Source organism: Calliopsis andreniformis, chromosome 10, assembly GCF_051401765.1.
Source record: "Calliopsis andreniformis isolate RMS-2024a chromosome 10, iyCalAndr_principal, whole genome shotgun sequence".
In the NCBI taxonomy this organism is placed as follows: domain Eukaryota; kingdom Metazoa; phylum Arthropoda; class Insecta; order Hymenoptera; family Andrenidae; genus Calliopsis; species Calliopsis andreniformis.
Genome location: NC_135071.1, coordinates 7,117,743 through 7,130,583, shown reverse-complemented (window position 1 = coordinate 7,130,583; position 12,841 = coordinate 7,117,743). Strand labels below are relative to the sequence as shown.

General features: G+C 33.6%; 1 protein-coding gene across 7 annotated transcripts in view; it reads right to left on the bottom strand.

Moving 5' to 3' along the window:
* The window catches only part of LOC143185088 (rap1 GTPase-activating protein 1), a 147,136-nt gene that overhangs the window by 117,418 nt on the left and 16,877 nt on the right, over nucleotides 1-12,841 (bottom strand). The window contains exons 1-3 of one of the 7 annotated variants that reach the window (XM_076387818.1): nucleotides 9,504-9,950; nucleotides 6,998-7,117; nucleotides 1,220-1,525 (exon numbers count right to left, since the gene is read on the bottom strand). The exons of 2 other annotated variants lie outside the window; for them this stretch is intronic. In XM_076387818.1, the coding sequence (XP_076243933.1) occupies nucleotides 1,220-1,260 (41 nt within the window). In that variant the 5' untranslated portion in view covers nucleotides 1,261-1,525; nucleotides 6,998-7,117; nucleotides 9,504-9,950. Of the gene's footprint in view, nucleotides 1-1,219; nucleotides 1,698-6,997; nucleotides 7,418-9,503; nucleotides 9,951-12,841 lie in introns of those variants that run through there. 4 more of the 7 variants (XM_076387819.1, XM_076387817.1, XM_076387822.1 and 1 more) reach the window with 4 other exon arrangements.

The window sequence follows — 12,841 nt, the reverse complement described above, 5'->3', positions numbered from 1 at the left end:
ATAACGTCACAAATGTTTTGGCTGCAGTCAAAAGTGTCACTAGCAGCCACCAACATGACACAACTAAAAAAGTAGGTGTCTATTGGCCGAAACAGCAGACGTGTTGAAAATCAGCAATCAACGAATATATTGAAAACACTTTTTCGCTTATGAAAACGTCCAACTACATCCACTAGTATTAATAAATAAATCGTATGATTGGCGTAACAAATGTATCATTATAAAGTCGCCCAGATATTACGAATTCAATTTAAACCGAATATCGGTCATCTCTATTAGCATAAAATAATTACCTGCACGTGCAAGTGAACGTTATTGCGCATGCTAATCGAGGTAAAATGAAGAATCTACGCCTCAGCCCGTCATTTCATGACTGGACTTTAAATGAGTCGTATAAAACGGTGTGTCGCTTGAAACGGCGTCATTTTGAATGCATATGCACGAAAATTGAGATGCCTACTGGATGAAAACAAAATATTGAGCTCACAAATTGAGCTTTAATAGTGACTAAGACTGCTTTTCATCACTTAAACAATTACTTTAGTAAGAATCGAGAAATAGAAGAATCCGACTACTTCGGAACGATAAGAAATCTTCATCTTTTCTGTCTTGATTATTTCAGGGTTTTGCATGACAAACTCTAACAAGATGGTTATGTGTTCTAGTTCCAGAAGTCCCTAGAGTGTAGATATGTAACAAAATCGAGTTTATGAAACAACGGTGTCACATTTTGGAGTAATATGACTGGAAATTTAAACAAATTCTTAATTCCAAAACGACACAAATACTCCTTCTTTTTTTCATAACTTCAGAATTTCACACCATGATTACTCGAATATCTAAATACAAGATTATCCAATTATAGCTATGTTCTCTACGAGTTATAATTGGATCCAGAACATTTTTTGTCCCCCTAATTTTGTTTTTTCAGTGACCATAAAAATTAGGTCGCCATTGTTATTATTTTAGAAGTTTCTGTATAACCCTTCAATTCTTCTTTTCAATTAACTCCTGAACTGGATTACCTACCGCTTTCACGAAAGATAGATTCCACAAATTTAGCCAACAAAGAATGCGTCAATGTCACCTACATTTTATTATACATGAAATATCTAACCTCATTTGCACGTTTCATAAAGTAGCTTTGCAGCGAGAACTTTTAGACGCGTTTGGAGACTGAAATCCAGTTACGTAAGGTAGCAAAAGTCTTAACACTCACCCAGCGTCCCCGATGTAATCCAGCATGCGTATCTTCAGCATCTCCGTGGGTTGGGCTCGCGCGCAGCATAGGAGGAACCTCTGAAGAGGGTCGGCACCGATGTCTCGTGGGAATCGCGAAGCGCTTGGACTCGCGTGACTTCGGAACGAGGAAGGTGGCCGATATTGGCGAACTCTAATGCGAAGGATCGAACGGTACCACGTCCCCGAAGCCTCGAAACGAAGACACGCGCACGTGACTCAGTCCCGAAGGACGCGTGCACGCGTACAGAGTATGTTTCAATCTCAAAGGAGCACCAAGGAGGCCCTGGATTCAAAATAATATCGAGTAGATGTCTCGAAGCTTCACAAACGGAGAACTAGATAAATTTTCTGAAGCGACATGAATGCTCCGTTTTTGTAGTTTATTTTGAGATTTCACACGATAAGGTTATATACTCCTTCCTCGAAGTCCTTCGAATGTAAATATATCATCACACTGAGTTTTTGTCTCGAAAATGTTACGTAATGGAACAATATAAATGTAAAATTAGAAAAATTTGTGACTCTTCGAAGTAACACGAATCCTCCATTCTCTTCTCGAGATTCTTGCGTGCGTGACGACACTATTTACCTTGGCAGCTCCTGTCACGTATATTTACGCACTCTATTTGTGTTCTCGGTGTTTCACGGTTCACTCGCGATGTTTACTTTCTGCGATTAATTTCGAGGAGCCAATGACGTGTATTTCCGAAAGCAGTTGTTTAACTATACGACCGTTTAATCAACTATCTACTATGCATTTTAGTTTAATCGAAAGGTATCAAAAAGAATATTTTTATTGAGGGTTTATATTTCTTTGGTTTTTAAATTTTGATCGAATCGTGGAACTTTAATGAAATTCTCCTGTTGTTTATGCTTAAAGTGCTGAAGGCAAGATTATTTACTAATTATAAGCTCGAGGAATTCATGATAGCGTGGACCTATACAGAAAAAAACGAATTTTGAATTTGTATAGTTTTTTCATATTAAGGAGATGAGAGCGAGTTACCGTCAGTTAATTCCTTGTCGTCATCCTGAATCTCTTGCTATAAACTGTGAATTTATAGTGAGGAAGCACTAAGTAAGAGTGTAGAAGATCACTGACGCATCAAAATTGTGGTTTTTGCTGGTACAATCTGCGTGACTTCTAGATAAATGTGTTTATCTAATCTAGATAAAGGTTTTTAACCTATATAACTCACTGTTAGTTTTGTCTACAGTTGAGAATCTTTCGTTAAAAAATACCTACTGCCCTACTAGATTAGCATTGTCGTATTTATTTACTCGTCAATTTTTCATTGAAAAGTATATGCTATCTAATCAGATCCGCATTGCCGTATTTAAATATTTCAGAATGGTTCATTGAAAAGTCTACCATTATCTCAGTGGATTAACATAACCGTATTTACCTGAAAATCTTTCATTGATCCGTCACGTTGCGTATATTTCACCGCATTTACACGTACGTGCCGACTTCGAAGACCTTGTAATTTACTTCGAAAGCAGAGATAAAAGTGCAAGCTTCGATAAAACGTCTTTCGTTATCACGAATCAGAGACAATTCTGCAGAGCGTAATCGTTTAAAGGGAGAGAAACCTTCTGAGCATGATTTCTACTGCAACATTTGCATTTAACGAATGATCCACTTAAGGGAGTTGATCGAACGACCGTGATTTATATGAAAACATTCCGAGAAGCAAGGCTGGTAGACATTTCAATTACGTTATCGCATTGTTGTGAGGATGCTTCAGTGGCAGTCATTTAACCATGGACGCCTTTCGAGAAATTTCTTGAACTTGCATTAGGATGTTACCTCGTTTACAGTTTGAGTACTGATATCGTGTACCCGAAGGTTTAATAAGGTTTTTGTTATTTCTGGACTCAAGGAAGCTCAACGACTGTAAAACAATATTCTTCTTGAATTTTTAAAAATTTGTAGAACTGAACAAATAAAATACAGTAATGCGACCTCTTCAAGGTGAATAGCAAATACCTAACAAAAATAATTTTACTGTAAAAATATTCACCAAGTATTTGCAGAAATTATGGCTATTCCTATTATATGAAATCTTGAAATCGAATAAGGTTAAGTACCTTAGCAAATAGTTTAGTGTGCGTGCTAGAAAATTTACAAAATAAGCATCACCTTAGAAGTCATATACAAATTGAAAAATTAAACCTAAAATGTACTTGGAGGACTCTTTTTCATAGGAATCATAATCCATAATAACCTAATTAATAACAAACAAGTTTTTATTTAATCTATACTGTGCAAAATGTTTTGGTTTTTATATTGCAATTGAGTAAGTTACAATCCCAACACATACACTTCAAGTTTTTATATATATTTCATGAGATATTATCAATTGAAGTTCCTCCGAAACACGTGAAAAAAAAATTTGAAAAAAGGATAGCTTTCCCAACGATTTGAAAATGTACAAACGTGAATCTAAATCTAAAACTGAATCTAAAATTCAAATATGCATTTACCTATTTAAGAGCTTGAAAAGTTTAACCATATGTATAATAGAAAAATATTTGAAAATATAGTAATCTAACAAGAAGTTTTGAACTTATGAATATTTTGGAATTTCGAATTCTTAACATTTGTAAAATGTAAAGATTTTGAAAATTAAAAGATTTGAAAATTGTGAACTGTACGAGCTTAAAAATGTGGAAACTCAGAAAATAGAAGATTTGTACTTAAATCTTTGTGATTTTTTAAATTTGAAAATTCAAATATTTAGTTCTTTAAACTCGCTAAATTTAATTTCTAATGCCTAATTATTAAATTTTATTAAGCATTACATATTTCACTCTACAGCAATTTTTACTAATTTGAAAAGAAATTCTATGATGAAATCGCAATTGCTAGTTTCTTCTTATTCTTCTCCTTATTATATTTATCATTAACAATATTTTTCTTTCCAATTACCTGTGCCCTCCATCCCTTTTTACCTTACATCTCAAACGTTTCAACACTATGACACTCTCATAAGAAATTAACTACGACGAGTTTTTTTGCACTTGCATCCAACATCAACAGTAAAATTCAATTCAATTTTATTGGCCATTAGGCACAGCCATTTAATTTATCCCTTCAAAGAGGATCAGTTCGAGATCGATATCAATTGCTATTATATTTTTTAACGTAATAGCAGCTTCCCAGAACATTCACGATATTAATACTGCTAATAATAGTTACTACTTATATGCACGCAAGATATCTTATTATTAACTTTGCGAGTACGAACTGTGCATTTTATGCAAAGTGTATGATAAAAAGAGAAGATGATAAGCAAACATTCATTTACTGATTATAGAAAGAAAGGTTTACGAATTTAAATTGAGATTCGTCAAGTTTCAGAAAAAAAATCAATTTATATTATTTTTGTTTCTACTTATCCGATTGTTCTGCAGAGAATATGAAAACCTATAATGTGATAGAATCTTATAAATATAATATGATAGAATATATTAAAAAATATAATGTGACAGAATATACTAAAAAAATATAGTAGAACTTATTATGTCGTTAATGAGTATTCAAAAATATAAAATGTTTAGTTCCACTTTTATGAACATTTTTTAGAAAAATTGTCAGACATATTCTAAAATTCTTAAATGCTTATTATGCAATACAAATTTTCAAGTCGATATAACCTATCATAAATATTACGATGGTTATCTGAATGAAGAGATGTTTGATTATTAAAAAAATTAACTAGAAATTAATTAGAATTAAAAAAAATAAACAGAATATTGTATAATAGATTACGTAAAGAAGAAATACAATTGAGTTCTGCTGAAATGAAAAAAAGAGTACTATAAATTTATAGCAAAAATTATATACAATTAAACTAATTGTCAGAAAGTTCTTTATTTGTCCATCTGGAGTTTTCTCGAACTTATGAATAGTAATAAAATATAAAAAGTTCCAGGAGATTCTTAAAATTATTATTAGCAAAAATTAATTTTAAACAAAACGGCAAAAGTTATGACTAAATAATCGTATTCTACTTTTTTTATTTTGATTTTCAAGGTGAATTACACATACGGGCAAGTTGTCTTTGGATCATTGAAATATTTTTTACTGTAAGCTGGCAATATAATATTTTGAATATTTAAAAGATAACGAGAAAAGTGTTACTATTTACACCTTTAAGATAATGTAATTGATTTTTTCCAAAATATAATATAAAAAGTTAGAGAAGTAGTTTTTCATATTTATGACATAAGTCCACTCAAAGCAACCGGTTTCTTAGGATAGACCTTTGGTTTCCTAAATTGGACCACTGGATAAAGTGTAAAAATGATTAAGTTTTCTTAACAAGCTTTACAAAATTATATTTCATAGGTATCAGCATACCTAATTTACAAAATCTCGTAGTAAAAGTCAGCAATCTATTTAAGCAATAATGTTCTTTTCACCTAATTGCAATATTTTATGCACTTTGTCATATTTTCTGCCGCAATTTCTTCAAATAAGGCACAAAGCCACTCAGAATGCATTTTTTGCATTTTGAAACGATATTGTTTTTGAAATATTCTACCATTGCCTCTACTGAACTAGTCCGATGCAAGCAACTACTTTTGGTCCAATCTAGGCAATTTGAAAAATTTTTAAATGATTGCAGTAAATTGTAGCTTAATGAAGTTTAATTATAATCTGCTGATTGAGAGTTAATAGACGTATTTTAAACATCAACTGGTGTTGAGTGATAGTGATGATCACATTAACTAACTTAGTATGTAGGCATCACATATTTGTCTGTCATACAGCGCAAAGTGTTTATACATTACAAAATACACTAGTAGTCCAATCTAGGTGTCGGTCTAAATTCGGCAACCTTCCCCAATAGACAGGGCATCAAAAAGTCACAGAAGGAAGTCGAATAACTATACCAGCATATTTAACAGGTGATTCTAATCGTAAGTTAAAAAAAATCATATGTACTATTGGTCTACAAGACCGGAGCAACAGTTTATTTTTTATATATTTGCTGATCTTCTCTATTTGTATACTCTAAAACGAATGTTCATAAATTTATTCAGTGTTCTAATGAACATTCAGTAATAATAATTATAATCTAGAAAGAGACGGAGCATCATTAATAGTTGGCTGCTCATTAATAATTAACATGTACGATACTCGATAATTTGATACGTATACAAATCGAACAATAGTTACTTCAGAAAAGAATGAACCGAAACCAATAGTGTATATAATATTTTTTATTCAGACTGATCTACCAAACACATTGATAAAGTTGTTCGGTTTTCTTCTGGAACACCCTATATATATACATATATTAGCAAAATTTTGAGGAAATTTAAAAATTGTGTACTCTGGACTTATGAAATGGTTTTTTATAAGAAAAATTTGAATTCCTGCAAAAACTCTAATTTTTTTAAAACTTTCTAAAAATTCACACTCTTTATGTGTAATATTTAATTTTTTGTCTAATAAATTCAATTATTTGTTAATTTTCAATTCAACAACATCTCAAAGTTTTCCAAAAACGTGGTATTGTACATATCGCACCCAATTATATCCTCAAATTAATCTGGAGAAAAAAAGTGTCATATAATTAACCACAAAGATAAGTAATCGGTAGAACGAGGAAATGAAAGATAACATTCAATTGACGACCCATAGCATTTTCTCACGCAGAGACGCGTTACGTTTTATTAGTCAGAGTATTTTTCTACTCAAATATTTTTAGGATCGCGTTTCACAATATTTTACGTTAATTACCTTTTATTTATAAGCATACAGTTGTTAAATTGCCGCCACGTCCGGTAGTCTTGAAATATTAGTAATCCACGAACACCACAGTGCTTCTGTTCAACTTTAATCAGTGCCCCGCGCGGTCTCCTTTAAAACGAGATTATACATCATTCTCGATCCTTCAGGAATTACACAATCCTGATAAAAGTCTGACAATTAAATTCGATGTAAAAGCTTACTGGAATTTTATCGTTAATGAGTTCCAGCGCGACATGAAATTGAAAGATATAACTTTTTCTTTTATGAATCTGCAATCACTTTAGGTGAAATATTTTTGCTTGTTAAATCTTACAGTAGTCTGACGGTTCAATTTTTGTTTCGAATTTGTATTCATTGTAAATTAATTCTTTTTGCTTGTTCAAGGCTCCTGACTTTTTATGCAAGAGGATCAACGTAGGCCAATTTATGCACGCTTTGTTTCTTTCCTCAGCCTTAATTTCAGTATATATTTTATGTACGTCAAAGTCTCGTTTAAGATGCGCTAGGCCATTGAAAGTATTCTCGACAATAAACTTTGGTTCTAAAGAACTTCAACAGGCTCTTTCAAATTAAATTTTGTAGAAGAATATGGTTTAATTAGGTGAGCGGTATAAATTGGTGCCAGTAATAGTGAACAAGGAGTTTGAATGAGAATGAAGCTCAGTTAACTCCTTAAGACAGAAATGATATCTCTAGGTAAGTAAAAGTTGGGTTAGGTCTAAATTGGAGCAGTGTTGTTCACTGAAACAGTTGTATAGGTATTCTAGGCAAACTTGAGGCCTGGTCACGTAAGTTCTACTCTATGCTTAGGCTATAACAATAGTCATATGTGTCCCTATTGAGTCTTTAACTTGTTGATTTCAAACTTGTTGATTTCAAACTTGTTGATACGAAAATTTATTAAAGATATTCTCCATTGTGGTGAATTGAGGGGGAATTCTGAGAGTGGTCGTCTGGGGAATACTGTAGTTGCTTCAGGTAATTAAATTTACGTGATAAGAAACTTGGAAGTTTCACTGTTTCTTTGGATACAATACCAATTATTAGCAACTGTTAAGTATTAAATTTTAATAAAACTGGTTATTCAAAGTTCCATTAGAGCTATCATTCATCCTATTGAATCGATAGATGATTCTAAGTGTTGAATTATATAAGTATTGATAAAATAGTTGTTTCACAGATGATTAACCATTACTGCTAGCCATTACTTATCGATTTAAAACTCATTCGACTTTGTGATATAATATGATATATGATAGCATATGATTCCAAGGATTCCTAAGAACTAATTTCCATTGCCATCGGCGTCTATTCGTTATTTTGGGATTTCGTCAGAGACACTCCATTGTTATCAGTAAAACATTTTCAATATAATTATCTACTAAACACTGACTGGCATTGCTACAGAGATTAAATTTACTTATTTTAAGAAGAATCTGAATGCCCTACTTCTTTAGATATACTGTCACTTATTAGCAGCTATTAACTATCTCATGTCGATTCGAAACTCATTTGAAATGTATACGATTCCAAAGTTTTCTTAGTTTCCATTACCTTCAATCTGCAGAAAATACCAAGTGTAATTGTCTAACAAACACTGACCGTAGTTACTCGAAGGAAGAAATCCTCTAACTTCAGGAAAAACCTGTACATCCTACTATTTCTTCAAACACAGTTTCACCTGTCACCAGAAGACACATACTTCAACTAGCTAAGATACTAACAAGAATCTTCACAACTGTAAAATTTTCCCATTAACTTCACTCTCCGCTATTCCATCACTCCGAGTCCTGTTAACACTGTCAAACAAGAAATCTGTCAACGGACAGGCATCGCTGTTCAGAAACTTCTGCCTCCTGCTTACGTTGCAGCACTTTTTACGAACTCTTGCTCTAAAACAAAAAGAAGCTCTTTCGAGACTGGGTTCGATACCCGTCACAATGGGTAGATTCACCGTTGCCTCGTTACGTGTTTCGCCGAATCATGTATCCGCGATTACACGTCCCAAGACACACGGTGATCCCGTTATCGTTTGCAATCGATTAACTCCCCTGATGCTCTTCACTGACCAGTGGAGCGAGTGATGGCGGACACGGAACTTTCTTATTCTTCTTTTTACTTTAGTCTAGCCAGTCGTTAGACCGTCTGTAGGAATCAGCACGCGATGACACTTGCCTGCCTCCTCAATGGACATTCTTAACGAGGCCGGAAGTCCACGAGGAACTCCTTTTCGATATGAAAGCGCGATAAGAGCCTCTGCCGCATTTCTATTAGCACCTTTTCTTTTCCTTTCATTTTCAGCCTCGTAGGAGAGCCGATTCCTAACAAAATATCAGTGTGTAACTGATAAGTTCTGATAAGAGAGTTTCTGAGAGAAGGAGATACAGGATATTTATGGGCGTTAGAAGTCGCTTTAGCACCTCGGAAGTGATTGCAGGTAGTGATGACGTTTAGGTTAAATGACTCATGGACTTAGATTGGCTCGTTTAGCTACCTGGTAAACAGGTTAACACAGCAAGCCAATTAGTTTTCATAACTAGCTAGCAATGGAGGTAGTATTGTATGCCAGCTGGTGGACAGTCAGTAAGCAAGTTCGCCCAAGAATCCTTTATTCAGCTCCATTCAGGTTCTCCTCTACAGTCTTTCATTCGAATCCATTTCACTTAAAGACCCACTATACTAACTTTATTCGCGAGCATTTCTTGTGTTTGGATCTCCTGGATCCTCACTTTTTGAACACAGATTACTAGCTTACACTTTCCCAAACAAGGTCTTGATTAACTTTCGCGGTAATTTCAGAGGTTTGTATTTTTCAAAGGTTTTGGTTGAATGAAACTTCCACGAACGGCTCGTGAACACACGTTTTCTTCCTTTTTGAGAATCGTCGGTCGTTTAGAAAGAGTTTGCCCGATCGGCGCGCGCTACGCGACCTGACAGCGGATCCAAGTGCCACAAGACTGTTTTAGTGGCTGTTCAATGCATCGCCAGTGGCAGTCACTCCCTTCTCTCGTTCTCCGGCATCATTCTGAACACTCGTTCCCTCTTGCTTGCCACCTCCACCTCCAGTCCCAGCTCTGGAGACTTGCGAGGAGACTGTGGAGGGAACGCGAATCGCTTTAGTCACTCGTGGAGGCCTGTTGCATGATATGCGCTGCTTTCAAAGTCTGAGACCTACTATTCTATTATGGAATTTTAAAGTTCTGTTTTTTGACATTTGAAAATCTTGCTAAAGTCTGGAGTCTTGGAAATATGGCCCTACAGAATAAAATATATATAAATTTAAGTGAAGTTATGAGATTTATAGAATTACTATTGACTAATAGTAGTATAGTGAACCCATTGCAGGCCTATGTCGAGCCAAATTTGACATTGCATTTTGTCCCAATCTGTCGTACGTGAAATCTGACTCAACAAAATCGAAAGTAGATAAACAAACGCGGACTAGCTGGAACGAAACAGCGAAAGTAGCTCGGATCCTGAAGACTAAAGAGTTAACTGAGAACTAAAACTTGAAATTTGCATACGTTGAAACTAGTATTTTTCAAGATGACGTTTCTATAATCTCTGACACTAAATAGTACGGTTAATCCTTATCATACCAAGGTATAGTCAGTCGGAATTTAAATACAGATTCGCAAGAACTGGAATTTAGGAAATTGGGAAAAGTGTTTAAAAAGACTGAAAATTTGGAAATTTGAAGGGTTTAATAATTTTTTAATTTTTAAGGCGAAAAGGGGTGTAAAAAAAGGTTTGAACAGACTAAGGGTTAAATTATCTCGAGAACTGGAAATGTGTTTCTATATTACTATATTCAACAAGTCGAGGTTCTAGCTATAAACAAATGTATGTATTTATTTAGCTTCGACAGAGATATAGTGCTAGTTCGTAGATATCGTAGCATTTTCTGTGAGAGCTTCTCCAACTAAGTACGTACAATTGTGGCTGTATGTACATATATCTGTTTTCCACAGAACTGTATAATTGTTTGTTGTGACTATGAATATAATATACTAATGATAAACAAATTAAATTCTAAACAATTAATACGTTATTATTCTGAATTGTATTTCTAACTACTATCGTGATTATTTACATTTATGGCTATAAGTTCAATATTTTGTTTGACAATGTGGTTTAACTGCAGACTTTCAATCATTGTAACAACATATTAAACACATTTTTTTCAGTTTTCCTCGACAACTGTATTCAGTATTTTATAAGATAAGTTCTTCATATCTGGTACTTATTCGTTGTTGCAACATAATTTTTAATTGGTCTCTTAATCATCTCTATATAGCTGAATTTGTCGTGGTATAGCGATAGACGATCTGTTATCTTTTTTGATTTTGCCAGTTCGTTACCTGTATAATACAATGATATAATTCAATACATTTGATTTTATCAAGAAGACATAAATATTTTCAGATTAATAGTGCTACATCTTGCTACATATGAAAAGAAAAGAGGGAGCAGGACATAATAGTCGATTAATACAAATAAACACTTTTATTTTATTCGACAATTAGTTTCTCTAAACTCTTTTAATTTTTTTAAATAGTTTTGTCGTTATATAACTATTTTGTCTTTGTCATTCAAAGATCTATTACATATTACTTAAATTCAACCTACGTGTATTCAAGTGGCTTGATGCCAAGTTTATATTCACACAATTTAGGTTAATTGATGTCAAGTTTATATTCACACAAATTACTTGATTTCAAGTTTACATTCACACAAACCAAGTTACTTGAATTCAAGTGGTCTGAATTCAAACGTAACTTGAATTCAAACTGCCATACAAAAATAATTAAAATGGCGCTGGAAGAGGTGATGTATGCTGGTTATTTGGTTATGTATTTTCCAAACAAGACATGCACTTTTAATAACTTCCTTGACGTTCACATGTTTGTAGGTTTGCTTGAAATTTGCCCTGTATGATACAGTACATGTTAATCAATGTGTATTTCAAGGTAAGGAAAAGTTGAAAAAACTTCAACTTCACTTGAAGCTTAAGAGGATATTTTAAATCCAGTAATATGACACGTTTACATTGGTCAAATTGCTTCAAATCACTTGCATTCAAGTGACTGATCTGAACAAAGCTATGGAGTCGTTTATTGCGTCTTTTGTCAGGCGATATTTCATTACATTCGCGTTATAATCAGGATTTAAGGAAGACATGTTTATATAGATATTAATAAAGTGCAAATAAACAACGAAATATAAACATAACACAATAAATATGAATACAGATCAAACATACACGAAAACAAGAATCAGCAAGTGATGCAGATTAAAATGATTTAATGGTGTTTTCGAACTGATACAAATCCATCCCGTATTAACTCTCTGTGCTTTCACCGTTTTGTTCCAGTTGGTCCCCGTTCATTTGTTTATTTTATATTTGGTCACTTGTACTATGTAGGTATATACAGTGAGAACTGGCAGTAAAAGTAAACACATTCACGTGACGGAAAACGGAACCACATTCGCAGGTTCTAGATTTCTATAAATTAAGATATAAGAAGCTTTTCTGTGTATTACTTCTGTAATATTAGCAGCTGTTGCTATTACTCCACTAGTATCTCTTTGTAATTTTTGTTATACACGTTTAACACTTTTTTTTTCATGCACACTGATATATTTTTGGTGGTTGCTTGAGGATTTATAGAATAATGCACTAACGATTTGTAAAACTTAACAATTTATTGACCTGCTTGCGAGACGAGTGTCTCTCGACTCCCTCCAAATTCGAGGTTCACAATCAGCCCTACCTTTCACAAGGAATCATCGTGCTTTCTTTTTTCGGCTTACTCGTCATCGTCATCGCGC